We start from the raw sequence: 16,387 nt of genomic DNA, 5'->3' as shown, positions 1-16,387 counted from the left end.
TTGAGGCTGGCGCATTGCATAATGGCAGCAAAAAATACAAGCATGGAGGACACAGAGGGGGCGGGGTGGTCTAATGAGGAAAAAAAGCATGGTTAAAGTAAGCAGCGAACACAGCCGTGCATGTTGGAACAGCACGCACACACTTGCGGCCTCCAGGGCTGCAGGATCCTCATTAACTCTATCTCCATCATCTTGCTATGAGGTGTTGTAGGTGAGAGCATGAAGTATTACAAGCACATTTCAACAACAGACCACCCAAATTTAAGAGGCAAATAAGAGCTGAAGGCTCTCACTGAGACTTTTACTCGTATTACAAGCTACTGCTGCTCCTAAAAATGGAAATTCTGTCGTCTCTGGGTAATACAACAAAACCTGCTCTGAGAGGAACTGTTAGCAGTAAAGGTTATGAGCTTTGAGCTGCAGAAACACCCGCGTCTTAAGCTTTTACTGTAAATATTTAAATGATGTTATAGGGGGAAAGTTGCATAATTTATGTGGGAAGTTGCAAAATGTTTCACAGTATTATGCATGAATCACAAGCAGCCACTTCAACATGAAGACAGACACTTGTTAATGTGTAAAAAAAAAAAAAAAAAAAAAAAAAGAGAAAACAAAGTGATAAATGGAGGAGTTTATAAAACAAATTAGGTATCCGGTCATGAAATTATCTTTCATCTTATAATTATCCCAAATAATTCATTACAGATTGTTCTGAGCTCAGCTGATTTTAAAGAAAAAGAGGAAAAATGACCTCAGGTTCAATCCTGCTATTCTAGGTCATGTCACTTTGTTTTCACGTCAATTTTCACTTTGGCTTATAAGCAAAATTGATACAAGGAAAAAGAGCCACTGCAGCTATCTGTCACTCACAGCTGAAACAGCTAGAGTCCATCTGATACAAGCGACAGATAAAAACCAGTTAACTAACTGGGCAACAGGCAGAGGTTAATGCTAATCACGCTCCTCAAGCACAGATTTACAAAACCACAGCCACAAAGTGACATCATAACCCTGCTTCCACTGATAATGTGCTCCTTGTTGGCATCATTTCATCACATGCTGCTGGTTTTAACATCCCAAAAGTCTCCCACTGGACTCACATTCAATCTCTGTAATGCAAGGTAACCGGACTTCTGGAAACCAGTTAGAAACTTCTGCTCTGTGACTTGCCACAGTCTCCATTAATGGCGTCTATAAAGGGACACGCGTGACCAGAAACCAGTGTTTCTGATTGGTATGAAGAGGTACAAATATGCCATGAAATAATTCTCCACACCATTACACCAGCAGCCCGGACTGCTGACACCACGCAGGTTGGATTCATGCTGTTGGTGCCAGATTCTGGGTCTACCATCTGCAGCCTCAGCTGAAATCAGGACTTGTCAAAGACCCCCACTACCATTCAGAGCCCACACCCACTGCAGTCCTAGAGGTCTAACAGACCAGAGACCTGATGTGGATTTCTGCAGCTGAAGCTGAAATGAAGGTTTGATCGTGTTGTGCATTCAGAATGCTGCTCAGATGCAGCATGATGGTCTCTTCCCACCATCCTGACTGAACTGCGCAGAAAAAATCCCAGGTTTGTTGAGATACTTCAACAAACCTGCCTGTCATCAACAATCAGCCCTGTTTTCCTCCAGTCCCAGTTTGATTTGTATCAGTAGGTTTTACTTCCTTCACCTTAAGCTGCTCCCACGTGACTGGCTGATTCAGAAACTGTACAGTGAGATGTTGTACAGGTGTTTTACATAAAGTACAGAGTACTTTATGTAAAATAGGTGTTTTACTTTTTGTAAAACACCTGTAAAGTACAACAACTGCTCTGACACACACAAAAATGAAGAACTACAGTTCACTGAGGTGGCTAAATAGCTTGGCAAGGGCGCGAGGGCAGCTAATTAGACGAGGCTCCACAATTAGCTAATTAGGCTAGACGGTTAGCTCTGCAGTAATGCCAGTTAACGTCTCTAACGGCTCATTTTGGCTTGACGTCAGGACCCGCGCGCTGCGTCGGGAAACCCCGGGGGCTGATGGAGCGAGCCGGCGGCGGTTGGGGAGAGGGCTGGGTCATGAGCGCGAGCTGAAGGCGCGTGGGGACGTATACAGGAGAAGGAAGGAGAAACCGTCCGAAAAATGAAGTTGTCCAATAAGAGCTTTTTGCTGTATTATTTATGTATTTATTCTGGTTTAGAGAAGAAAAGTAGCTTATATTTGCCTTGTGACATTTTTACTCCTGGTTATTTCTATAACACAATGAGCCATGACGGGTTTTACCGCTCTTTTGTGGATTGATGGATGCTATTTTACCTTTTTTTTTTTGGCGATCATGACTGAAGTTTTCTTTGGTTTTCGCAGATAAACTGGATGAATAAATAATAATAATAATACCCTCAAAGGATTTGGTCCGTTTTTTACATGATCTTAAGCATGAATGGTTCAACACCATCATAACCCCACAACATGGCCGTAGTGTAATAAAACAATAAATCATTTTCAATTGATCAGATCTATAAAACAGATGTTTAGGTAAATGATCGTTTGCTTTTAGGTTGCGACTTTTAAGGCTAAAGCAACCAAAAGGAGGAGGCATGCAGCAGCAGAGCAGCCAGCTGCAAACAGCTGGTGGATGGAGAGTTGGGATGCAGATGTGGCCAATAAAGCAGATGCGTCGCAACAGGGCGACTTTGAGACCCGCAATCTGAGGTAGAAAAGCAGGAGGCTTCATATCTCTTCATAATGTCAGAGGAACGTTGTTAAAACGAGCTTCAGCCCAACACCCTGATTTTTATGTCACTTTCACTGCCTTGTTTAAACTAAGCTTCAATTATAACGTGACCTGAGATTTTAGGGGGGTATAAAGGTTTTCATTTAGGTTTAAAATGAACTATCCACTGTGTCGGATGTAAAGGAGCGGACCATAACGCGCTCGCGCTGCTCGTACTCACCTCTGTACATTTCCTCTCACGGTTTGATTCCAAAGCTCCTTCCTAAAAAATCCCTTCTATTCTTCCCATTTTATGATATCCACGAGTCTCTTCACAAAATCCAACTTTTTACCGACATCAGTAAATCCATTACGCAGCACCAAGCTCCCCTCAGGATGGATGAAGAGTACGCGCGAGCCTCTCAGCCAGGCATCCTCACAGGCAGACCAGCTTCCAGTTGGTCCACGCTGGAGATCACATGTGTGGAAGGCAGACTGATCCAGATCAGCTTGTGCGCCCGGAAAGGTTGGTAGACTCCAAAAGGCGCAGATGGGTGAACTGACAGGGGGGGGAGGGGGGGGACAGAAGCAGGGGGAGACGGCAGAAGGAGGCGGAGGATGAGGATGGGAGACAGTCTCTGCGCTCCGTCCGTGTCTGAACTGAGAAATGTTCCTGAACGAAGCTCATTTAAGCCTCGGGGCGCTGCTTACATCAATGAGTGGATGAGTGGATTGTCACGAGCATCGTCTAGTTGCACACAATCAACAGATCAGACTTCCGGTTAAGGTTTTCAGAGGACAAAATAAACCACAGAATGACTCCATTCATCCACCCACTCACCCATCTATCCATCCACCCGTTCATCCATCCATCCATCCATCCATTCACCTGAAAATGTCGACTTTCTTCTTCAGTTTATATGAGGAAAGTTATTTATTCTTTGGTTGTTTTTTAAAGGCTGCTCTTGAAGAATTGTCCAAATGATGCAAGAGAAAAATAAACACCTGAAGACAAAAGGGACGACGACATTCAACAATGGCTTTCTGCTCACTTTGTTGAAAAAGACTTGATTTTATATTGGTGAACTTAATGCTTCCTTCCCACTGTTGCCAGTGTGCTTGCCCAGGATGGGAGATTGAGTTGGAGGCTACAACTCAATCTGTTGGTTTCCATATAGGCTGTTATGAATTGGCTTTCATTATGTTTTTTTTCCCTGTCTGTAAAGCGTCTTGAGATGGCATTGCCGTGATTTGACGCTATATAAATAAAGTTGAATTGAACTGAATTGAATTAATGTAAATTCTAAATAAATCTTAAAAAGAACAACAAAAATTGCAGAAGATAGTTTTTTCTCCTTTTCCCATCAAATCCAAGTAAAACCTGATTGTTTCACACATCAATGGAAGTTTTTAATAATTTTAATATTTTTTAAATGTCTTATCCAATTTACATTGAAACCATCGTGATCAACTAAAAAAAACAGATTATGAACTTTAGGCTTTTCAGATTTTTTTTAAAATGCTTTTATTTTGAAGCTAAATACTTCCATTTCCTGTTGCCTCCAGCTTTCTCCGCGCAGCTTAACGCACCCTGTAGCGCACCACCTACTCCCAGCTCTGGGGTCTCTTCGCACAGTCTCCCTCCATCTCCAACAACACACACCCATCTTTTGCATCAGTAGTGATCTGCTTAAAGGCAAACCGAGCTTCAGACAGCAGTTCTCGTTTGCAGTGTAGGGAACGTTTACCCTCTCCATGCATTATTTAGCAGGTTGGATCCCGAAGTGGTGCGCAGGGACCCAGAAAGATGCTCAAAGCGGCCTCCAGGGGTCCTTTGGAAAATTAAAGGCCATTTAATTCCAGTACTGCTGTGCTCCCAACACGTTTAGATAATGACAGCACACCCAGACAATAATGATTCCAGTTTAATTCTCCTATTGCTTTGTTGCAATAAATCAATAAAAAGACAATAGAAATCAATGCAAAGTTGACTTAAGCAGAAGAAACCTTTTATTCTCAACCTCAGTAGATAAACACATATAGTAGCTGAAACATTCATTTGCAAAATAAATCCACCAAATTAAATAATTTACAAACAAACAGTTAATCATTAGTTAAAAAAAGTGCAAACAAGTTGGACAGACACCGTTTCATTCTTGCAAAATAAACATCAGGACGCAGCAGAGAGCTTGGCTGAATCCAGCTTTAAAAGACAAGAAAAATGATTAAAACCATGAATTAGGCGTAAACGTTGCTTCGTTCAGCAGGACAAGCAGGCGTGAGACTACGTCTATGGTCTGGATGCAGAAGCTGTTACATACTTGCAGGATGAAATGCTTTTTGGCACTCCTGTGATGAACTGTAATATAATCAACTCAGAGAAAGATGAATTTGCTCCCAGCAGGCCAGAAGGCCATTCATCATTGTTGGGGAGACTGGAAACAGGAAAATGTTCCACTTTTGTTCATCTTTCACCAGTTGCAAGGCTGACATCGATGTCACAGGACTGAGATCAGTAACATGACACATGCACGGACATGGCGGCAGTGGCGCACATTACGAGTTCATTTTACACATTTCAACACGTTGATGTCAAAGATGCTTCCCTTCCAGTAAAGAATTACAAACAGTATGCAGTTTTTGGAGTTACACATTGGAGTTTTTCATCTGTCTGACTACTCTAATGACATAAAATCATGCTTCTACCAACAGCGAGTCCCTGATTAAAACCTCGTCTCCGTCGGGACTCCTCTCCGTGTCCCGGCGGCCTTTGTTGCAGCTCCTGTACTTCTATTGCAGGAATGAATAAATCAAACGAAGCATAAATATTACACATTTTACTCAAGGACAGAAAAATATAAAAAAGAAACGCTTTGGGGTGAATGAGGATTCATTTATTGGTCCTTGAAATGAGCAGGAGTGAAAGTGTGTGAAGGGAGGCGGAGACGGAGCAGAGTGGGACACGATGGCGCAGTCCTCTTCCTTCACATGGCATCGAAATGGAAACGGTGGGCTTCCTGCCTCTTCTCCCGGTCGTCCGCTTTCTGAGGAGCAAACACACACACACACACACACACTTAGTGGAGGATTTCAGTCTGTGTATCAATAAACCACTGACCTTGTGTTGGAGTCAAGAAGCAAATCAATTCAAATTTTATTTATAAAGCACTTTTCATACAAAAGTGGAACAAAGTGCTTTACATAACAACTAGCAATATGAAAAACACACACTTCTCCTGCGCACACACACACACCCTTCTGTCTCTTCAGCTTAATATTATGGAAATGAAAATCACTACTGTGATGAAACAATGACTTGGGGTCTGTTCATATCAGGAACCAGCCGACTCAAGACCACAGAGGCCGTGACCACTGGAAACCACCCAAAACAGGACAGAGGTCCTACACCACAGCCTTTCAGGACGCCTGCAATCCAGGCAATGGTGATCGCCACGGCAACAAACCTGCAGACTGAGCAGTAACAGGCCCCGGCATGAAGGCCCCCCATGAGGAAAAACACTGGAGTTAAAAATGTTGAACAAAAATGTCAAATAAAAGCAACAGGAACAGAATATGAAAGGAGTTTATGAAAACAAATCTGGTAAAACAATGAAAACAGAGTCACATATGTAGGTAGGTGGTCATTTAAAGACACATTATGTAACTTTCTGACCTTAAAACTTCACATTCCAGAGTTGTTTGATGACACAGTGACATTTATCATGTGCGTTTTTAGACGCTCAGCAGCGTCCTGAGGTTGAGAAACCAGATACAACTTTACTATCCGGGATGCGACGAGACGTCTCGCTTCACGGTACAATAATGAACTGGCTGTTTAGAAACACACAAAGTTGCTGATTCAGCAAAAACACGCAAGAAGATTAAAAGGGAGAAAGGGACAAAACAGGAGTCATTGTAAGATGGTCTTCTGCTGGCTGGAGAGAGAGCTAACAGGTCAGGATGTAGGATGGACGCTGGATTAGCCGTCAGCATGACGGGAAAATGGCAAAGTTCTGTCGTGTCTCTTAAAATAAATAGAAAAGTATGTAAATAAACAAATAAACAAAACGAGAAAAAAAAAAAAAACTAAACACAGAGGACTTATTAATCGTCTTTTTATAGATCAGTGCAGATTTTGACAAAAACAGAAAACACATTTAAACTCCACCAACCAGAGGGATTACGGACCGTTTGCTGATTTATTTGTTTCACACAGAATATTTTGCATCATGTTATAGAATTAACAACAACAAAATCAATAATTAATAATAAAAATAATCTAGATTTCTACAGCACTTTTTAAGCTCCCCAAAGCACTTTGCATTGAATCCAGTTTCCATCCAGTCCTCATTCATACCACCTCGTTCAGGTGGTGAGGTGAAGCTACATGTGTAGCTACTGCTGCTCAGTGGCACCCTGCATAGAACGCCACCGAAACATTCGTTCACATCCTCTGTGTCGGCATTCACAGCGATACCAACACAGTGTGAGATGACTGGAGGAGCGGGATTCGAACCACCGACCTTCGGTTCGTCTGATGACCTGCTCTGCCTCCTAAGCGAGGAGGACTTAAACAGTCACCTCTGAAATCTTTCATGATGCAGCTAGCAGACGACCTCCTTCAACACCATAATGGGTATGGTTACATGGTGTTTTTTAATTCAGAATTAATAATTCGGAATTAGGTAGTTCGGAATGAACGTAATTCTCTTACGAGTTTCCATGAAGATAATAATTCCGAATGAACGTTTACATGAAACACGTCCTTACTTCCTTTTCACAGCGGCGGGTTGGGAAGGATTCTGATTAGACAGAGGGAGCACGTGACGTATGACGTAAACCGGAAATAAACAAAGTTGGCTCCCTGCTTCTTGTCTTTTCAGTCGTAACTTGTAAAAACTACATAATAAATAATAGTATCGCTGCTATTTTTATTATAATTTTGAAGAAGCCGCTCAACACGAGCATACTACTTCACTTTTTGCAGCAACTGAGAAGAAAAAGAAAGACAGACCAGCGAACAAGGGAGGCAAAACAACGCGCGTCATCGGGACAGGACAAGGTAACGAGCATGCTCCGAACGACTGGAATGAACTTAGAGTGGAATTAAGGTTTACATGACAGAGGAATTAAAGAGTTTGGAATTAAAATGTGAATAAACCAGCCACTTACATCTGAATTAAGTTTAATTCCGAATAAAAATTAACATTAGGAATTAAGTGTTTACATGGTCATTTTTCATCAGTATAAAGCAGAATGAACTTTTATTGGATTAAAACTCCCATGTAAACGCATGGTGTGTGAAATGTCTGGAAGCTGCGAGCTGATGGGAAGTCAGGCGGTCGCTTGGCTGCAGGTCATGGCGTCCACAGACCGCCTTGCGACTTCTCCTCAGTCATTTTACACGGATAAAACAAAAAGTATCACGTATCATCTGTTAGACTCTGAAGCTTCTGCAGCAGCATCATAAAAACATCTGACATGTTTACGGATTTATTGATGTTCTGCAATTTTCCACACAGATGCCTCCAGATGGCTTGAAATGAAAAGGTTTGATTTTGTTTAAAGATCTAATAAATGTTTCTACATTTTATCTCCATGTCATATCTGACTGGCCTCACTGGGATCTCAGCGAAGGCAGCAGATCTCGTAGATGTGGTTTTTATGAGTTTTGTGAAGGAAGCGATGAACTGTGCTCGCAGAAACGGCCTGAGATCATGCAGCGACATCTCTCTCTCTCTCTCTCACACACACACACACACACACACACACACACACACACACACACACACACACACACACACACACACACTGTTTCTAATGAGGACCAGTCACTTTGTGTTGGCTTTCAGCCTCTTTCCCCATGTGAAGAGATTTCTGCAGATTATCTGAGTCTTTAATGATTTCATACAGTAAAAATTAAAAAAACGATAATTTTACTGTCAAAAGTCTGAACTTTTCTGTTCCTAGACAGGAAGAGGACAAAACCTTGACTTCATTGTAAACTTTTATTCATTGAAATGATGAATAAAACCAACTGTGAATCATAATCCTGCATCCTCCCCATCATTAATCCTGAAATTAAAGCAGATTTTCATAACGTCCTACTTTATTTTTATGCTTCACATAATTTTTTTAAGTTTAATTTCTGATTTCAATTACCTACATTTGTTATTTGCATTTCACTCCTCTTAACACATCCTTCCAGCTTTCTCAGATTCATGTTACAACAAGCTAAATTCCTCTTCAGATTCACTAAAACATATACAAGCAGCAGAAAAAAAGACATTTCTAAAAAGGGAAGCGGATGAATTTAAACATCTTTAGTGAACATGTGAATGCACTCTCTCCACTGGATTCACAGCATCTGAATCAATGTTCAATTGACTGAAAAATACATGATGTACAAACAGTAAAACTCCCTCGAGGCAATGTTATTGTACCATTTAATGACCAGTGAACGACAGAACAGAGAAAGATGGGATTTGTTCAGAGATGGGAGCGACAGCTTGATGTTCTGAGGAGTGATTTGGACTGTATCCACCTGTTATTTACTGCAGATCAGACTTACGTGGTCGGTGCTCGTGTGAACTACTGAACATGCCAATAAAAACGACTAAAACGACGCCCATTTCCAGAACTTCACAGTGAACACGGTGTGTAACCACAGAAGTAAAGAGACTGAAGAAAAAAATGTAGTCAGACAACAAAACTGTGATTAGAAGTATTTGAAATAAAATTAAATGAAATAAGGTGCCAAAATCAACTAAGCCGCGAACATCTGTCTGCATGCACCTGTCAGTTCATTATTTCTAAACCTCCAGCTGATTAAACAGCTGATATTTAGATTCAGCGCCGTCATTTCGAGATAGCTGCAAGCAGGATCAGTCCCTTCTTATGTTGGTTTTATTTAGAAAACCTGTTTTTCCTCTTTTAAATGAGCCACATTTGTCAGGAAAATGGATATATGGGGGATGAGCAGCTATGAAAAACCTGCAAATCTTACAAACAACTTCTGCGCTTATGAAACCCTAAAATGTAAGTTCTTTATGACACGATTGTATGGTAACCACTTCTTGAAGCTTTTATTTTGACATTACTCTTTGCACTTTAAAGGCTTTTATTTTGGCACAGTTCTCTAAAGATTGTAAAAATGGAGGGAGTTTGCATCATCTTAGTGATGGCTATTGTGCTGCAAGGCTTTGGATCTCTGACAATTAGGTGCCTAGCTGGAATGGGAAAAAGGTACTGTTTGGTTCTAATAATTTCTGATTGTGTACTGTTTGATACTAACCATTTCTGATTGTGTACTGTTTGGTTCTAACCATTTCTGATTGTGTATTGTTTGGTTCTAACCATTTCTGATTGTGTACTGTTTGATACTAACCATTTCTGATTGTGTATTGTTTGGTTCTAACCATTTCTGATTGTGTATTGTTTGGTTCTAATAATTTCCGATTGTGTACTGTTAAGTTCTAACCATTTCTGATTGTGTACTGTTTGGTTATAACCATTTCTGATTGTGTACTGTTTGGTTCTAACCATTTCTGATTGTGTACTGTTTAGTTCTAACCATTTCTGATTGTGTACAGTTTGGTTCTAATTATTTCTGATTGTGTATTGTTTGGTTCTAACCATTTCTGATTGTGTATTGTTTGGTTCTAATAATTTCTGATTGTCTACTGTTTGATACTAACCAATTCTGATTGTGTTCTGTTTGATACTAACCATTTCTGATTGTGTACTGTTTGATACTAACTATTTCTGATTGTGTACTGTTTGATACTAACCATTTCTGATTGTGTACTGTTTGGTTATAACCATTTCTGATTGTGTATTGTTTGGTTATAACCATTTCTGATTGTGTACTGTTTGGTTCTAACCATTTCTGATTGTGTACTGTTTGGTTATAACCATTTCTGATTGTGTACTGTTTGGTTCTAACCATTTCTGATTGTGTACTGTTAGATACTAACCATTTCTGATTGTGTACTGTTTGGTTCTAACCATTTCTGATTGTGTACTGTTTGATACTAACCATTTCTGATTGTGTACTGTTTGATACTAACCCTTTCTGATTGTGTACTGTTTGGTTATAACCATTTCTGATTGTGTATTGTTTGGTTCTAACCATTTCTGATTGTGTACTGTTTGGTTCTAACCATTTCTGATTGTGTACTGTTTGATACTAACCATTTCTGATTGTGTATTGTTTGGTTCTAATAATTTCTGATTGTGTACTGTTAAGTTCTAACCATTTCTGATTGTGTACTGTTTGGTTCTAACCATTTCTGATTGTGTATTGTTTGGTTCTAACCATTTCTGATTGTGTACTGTTTGATACTAACCATTTCTGATTGTGTATTGTTTGGTTCTAACCATTTCTGATTGTGTATTGTTTGGTTCTAATAATTTCCGATTGTGTACTGTTAAGTTCTAACCATTTCTGATTGTGTACTGTTTGGTTATAACCATTTCTGATTGTGTACTGTTTGGTTCTAACCATTTCTGATTGTGTACTGTTTAGTTCTAACCATTTCTGATTGTGTACAGTTTGGTTCTAATTATTTCTGATTGTGTATTGTTTGGTTCTAACCATTTCTGATTGTGTACTGTTTGGTTCTAATAATTTCTGATTGTCTACTGTTTGATACTAACCAATTCTGATTGTGTTCTGTTTGATACTAACCATTTCTGATTGTGTACTGTTTGATACTAACTATTTCTGATTGTGTACTGTTTGATACTAACCATTTCTGATTGTGTACTGTTTGGTTATAACCATTTCTGATTGTGTACTGTTTGGTTCTAACCATTTCTGATTGTGTACTGTTTGGTTATAACCATTTCTGATTGTGTACTGTTTGGTTCTAACCATTTCTGATTGTGTACTGTTAGATACTAACCATTTCTGATTGTGTACTGTTTGATACTAACCATTTCTGATTGTGTACTGTTTGATACTAACCCTTTCTGATTGTGTACTGTTTGGTTATAACCATTTCTGATTGTGTATTGTTTGGTTCTAACCATTTCTGATTGTGTACTGTTTGGTTCTAACCATTTCTGATTGTGTACTGTTTGATACTAACCATTTCTGATTGTGTACTGTTTGGTTCTAACCATTTCTGATTGTGTATTGTTTGGTTCTAATAATTTCTGATTGTGTACTGTTAAGTTCTAACCATTTCTGATTGTGTACTGTTTGGTTCTAACCATTTCTGATTGTGTACTGTTTGGTTCTAATAATTTCTGATTGTGTATTGTTTGGTTCTAATAATTTCTGATTGTGTACTGTTAAGTTCTAACCATTTCTGATTGTGTACTGTTTGGTTCTAACCATTTCTGATTGTGTACTGTTTGGTTCTAACCATTTCTGATTGTGTACTGTTAGATACTAACCATTTCTGATTGTGTACAGTTTGGTTCTAACCATTTCTGATTGTGTACTGTTTAGTTCTAACCATTTCAGATTGTGTACTGTTTGGTTCTAACCATTTCTGATTGTCTACTGTTTGATACTAACCAATTCTGATTGTGTTCTGTTTGATACTAACCATTTCTGATTGTGTACTGTTTGATACTAACTATTTCTGATTGTGTACTGTTTGATACTAACCATTTCTGATTGTGTACTGTTTGGTTATAACCATTTCTGATTGTGTATTGTTTGGTTATAACCATTTCTGATTGTGTACTGTTTGGTTCTAACCATTTCTGATTGTGTACTGTTTGATACTAACCATTTCTGATTGTGTACTGTTTGATACTAACCATTTCTGATTGCGTACTGTTTGGTTCTAACCATTTCTGATTGTGTATTGTTTGGTTCTAATAATTTCTGATTGTGTACTGTTTGGTCCTAACCATTTCTGATTGTGTTTTCTAACATGTTTGTTAACAAGTCTTCAAGTGCATTACTCCTGTAACAGCTATGCTGAGATCAGAACTTCAAGCCGTAAGAAATCAAAGTTATGTTTCTAATAAGTTAGTTTCTTGTTTGTAAAGGACTTTATATCGTCCTGTGTCAACATGTTATGCTGATGAATACATGTTTGTGTGTTTAATGGTTAAAACAATAAGGCTTCATTTATGAGAAAATAGCTCATATTATGTAGATCAAAAAATAGATCAACCTAATAAAATAATCCTGGAAATATCAGTAAGCTTCACCACAGCTTCAGCTTCAGCTTCTTCTGCTTTTGACTCTTGTTTTGGGCTTCTGGTACCCCAGATGCCTAAAACCGGTACCTGATCAGCTGCCTGCTCCAAGAACGCCGTGTTTGACTGTCGCGTGGAGAATTGTCAAGCTGCCGTTCTGCAAAACCAAGTTACAGCTTAATTTGGAGCAAAGTATTATCATCTCCAAATGGTACTGGTGTCAGCAACATGTGCAGTGGAACCTGGACGGGTGGAGGGACCTTATGTTAAGTAATGAGTCCAGATCATGGCGACAGAAGTTGTTTGTCATTACTGGAGGAAATCTCAATGCAGAGAGAAGGAGATGAGATCCTGCAACCAGTGGGAATCCCATATCCTGACATTGAACTTACTCCTTCAAGATGACTCGCCCCAATCGAGCGGGATTTCTCAGACACCTCCAGATTCAGGGAGTGAAGAGGATGAAATGGTCTGCCTGCAGTCCTGACCTCAGCCCAATGACCACTTGTAAGATCAGCTTGGGTGTGTTGTTGGTATCATACTGGCTTAGTGGTTGAACAATGGGATGCCATCTCACAGTAGTGTGTGAATATGCTGGTGGCCGCTGAGGCTCATGTTTGTTAAATGACGGAGTTAAGATGTCAATATGTCCTGTTTATTCAGACTTCTATAAAAACACCAAACAAGAGCCAGTACCAGAATCAGCTGTTTTTTATTGGCAGGGAAAATTTGGCAAGTTTTTAATGGGCACAACCCTCACACTCAACCCTGCTGCTCATCATTTTCATTTAGAGATGGGCGATACAACGATATGTATCATCTGGACAATGGAAAACATTTATTGTATGTTATGAGGCTCTATTGCTGCTTTACGGCATGCCCATCCACATCGCAACACATTAACAAACATGGAGGAAGACGGTAGAAGATGCGTTTCAGAGCAGGGTAATTCCCTAACAGATGACCAGCCAACCGAAAGCGATGAGCTTGTTCCGAAAAGAGGGGCAACTTCTGTCGCATGGATGTGGTTTGGATATGAAGACAGACAACAAATGTTTGAAAAACATGCCAGCTATCAGTCCCAACAATGTCTCCAATATGACAACCTTATTTTATCACCTGCGCAAGAATCACAACAAAGAATACAGAGAGAGTCAATGAACAAAAGCCATACAAGCAGCATTGAGTGGCGGTGAAAAAAAAATCTCATAAACTACAGACGCAAACGCTGCAACGGGCTTTTATCCGTAGAACGTCATACAGCCAAAGTTCCTGCAGATGGAAGGAAATCGCTACTTTAAGAAGTATTAGTACACACTAGCTTTCATTCTTTAGTATATTATTTTTTAAATGGCATTTTCACATTGAAATTTTGTATAAACCATTCATTACCTGAAAGTACAAAAAATGTTTGGTATTGTGATGTGTCTCGTTATCAGGATATAAAATTAGCTATATTGCGATATGAGATTTTGGTCATATTGCGCAGCCTCTTCTCTTCACAAATGCTGCTCCATTTGTGAGGGAAATACCAGACTTTCCAGTGGTCGGAGATTTTCTGACAAAAAGAACAAATGAATAATTTCCCAAGCACACACTTCTTTCTTTTTCAGCAAAGCTTTTGGCAAGAATAAGTCTGAAAACTCGACTAAAACTGTATGAGACATTGACAGTCTCTTAGTTAGTAAAAACATGTTGGTATCTTCCACAATCTGTCTTTTCACAACCACCAGCTCGTTTCCAGAGAAATTTCCTTACTGAGCTGCAGCAGACTCTTCAGATCTATCTATCTATCTATCTATCTATCTATCATCCATCCATCCATCCATCCATCCCTCCATCCAACCAACCATTCATTCATCCATTCATCCATCTTCTATCTATTTATCCATCCATCCATCTTCTATTTATCCATCATACCATCAATATTCCTATATATACATCCATCTATCATCCATCCGTCTGTCTGTCTATTTATCCATTCATCCATCAATGCGTCTATCCATCCACCACCTAACCATCCTCCTATGTATCTATCCATCTATCTATCTATCCATCCATCCATCCGTCTGTCTATCTATCCATTTTCTATCTATTTACCTATCCATCCATCAATATTCCCACATATCCATTCATCCATCTGTGTATCTGTCCATCCATCCTTTTTCCTATCACATACCCATCCATCCATCCATCCATCCATCCATCAATATTCTCACATATCCATTCATCCATCTATCCATCCATTCATCTTCTTATGGCAGAATAAGAACATCTCTGTCTTCCATGTAGGAATTAAGCTTTAAAATCCCACCAGAATACAGACATTTATCTCTTTACACATGTTTAAAGGTCCTCTACGTGAACCTGCTCATACCACAGGTTTGAACAGGACTTCCCAGAGGAAAAGATCTTACAGCTCAATGAGACTTATTAAAGACAAATAAAAAGATTCGAAAGAAGAAGCTTCATGCAGATTTCGTCTCATCTCATATACTTGCACAGAGTGAGGATGACTAACCTTCTCTCAGTCTCTTTCAGCGAGAATTGCAACAGCAGGGGGTCTTTTCACAACCAGAAGGGACATTTACAGCCACCAGGAACTTGTGTGTGAGGATGTCAAAACCGCCTCGAGAAACACTTAAGAATGTGTGATTCTGCAATTTGTAGCTCAGCTAGACGAAGCTAATTTTATCCACTTTGTAGCCATGAAGCTTTCGTCTCAGACAATGCCTTTTGCTCTAGTTGTTGCTGTTTTTTTTCAGCCAAATCTGCACTTTTGGAAAAAGTGTTGCACTAAGTAAAAGTATTTAAAGGTAACAGGCAAATAATCATTGTGCCATGTTTAGGTTTAATCAAATAGAGGAAAAGGGATTGAATTTGTTTTGAAAAAAAAAAAAAGACAATAACACATGAATGAAACATGAATACAAGCGTGCAAATGTAATGTGCAATAGAGTTAGCATAGTAGCTAATTTACATCTAATTGTCACTGATTGGTTAGTAATTAGTGACAGATTTGACCCGGTGTGTCGCTGGGCTTGACACTGAAGCACGTTGAGAGGCTGTCATTTAAAAGTAATACAGCATAAAGTCATAAAGCTTTCATATTATTTGCTTATTACAGCTTGTGGGAGTGGGGTCAATAATGCCCGATCAGTAACGAACTGAAGATGGGAAGAAAAAGGACATGTGGTCGCTGCAGCTCAGCTTCCTGTATGAAGATGTCTACAGTACTGATGGACAGAGATAACTATGGATGGTTAACCATCATCAGCATCTAGTAGTAATGGGCTACCACTGGGCCTGCATGATACTGGGAAAAACTGACATTGTGAGTTAATTTGCTTCCTACATTGCAGAATGTGACAAGTGCACATATGTACATTGCGGTTTATAAGATATATTGTTATCAACATCAGGAAAAGAAGAAAAATACTTCTCTAATACTACACCCTGCTACAAAATATGTAGCACTGTAAGATTTGAATCGGATTGAGTGGAAATACAAAAAAGATGCAG

General features: G+C 39.5%; 2 protein-coding genes across 2 annotated transcripts in view; both read right to left on the bottom strand.

Moving 5' to 3' along the window:
• The window catches only part of neto2a (neuropilin (NRP) and tolloid (TLL)-like 2a), a gene marked incomplete at both ends in the record, with an annotated part of 30,773 nt that extends 28,794 nt beyond the window's left edge, over nucleotides 1–1,979 (bottom strand). The window contains one exon of the mRNA XM_079256640.1: nucleotides 1,973–1,979. Within this exon, the coding sequence (XP_079112766.1) occupies nucleotides 1,973–1,979 (7 nt within the window). The remainder of the gene's footprint in view (nucleotides 1–1,972) is intronic.
• A 2,774-nt stretch (nucleotides 1,980–4,753) lies between these two features.
• Nucleotides 4,754–16,387, bottom strand: part of itfg1 (integrin alpha FG-GAP repeat containing 1) — a 199,768-nt gene continuing 188,134 nt past the window's right edge. Inside the window, exon 13 of the mRNA XM_079244943.1 lies at nucleotides 4,754–5,748. Coding sequence (XP_079101069.1) covers nucleotides 5,689–5,748 — 60 coding nt within the window. The 3' untranslated portion in view covers nucleotides 4,754–5,688. The remainder of the gene's footprint in view (nucleotides 5,749–16,387) is intronic.

Source organism: Telmatherina bonti, assembly GCF_933228915.1.
Source record: "Telmatherina bonti genome assembly, chromosome: 1".
NCBI classification, from domain to species: domain Eukaryota; kingdom Metazoa; phylum Chordata; class Actinopteri; order Atheriniformes; family Telmatherinidae; genus Telmatherina; species Telmatherina bonti.
Note: the sequence above shows the minus strand (reverse complement) of the source record. Positions and strands in the feature narration are given on the sequence as shown.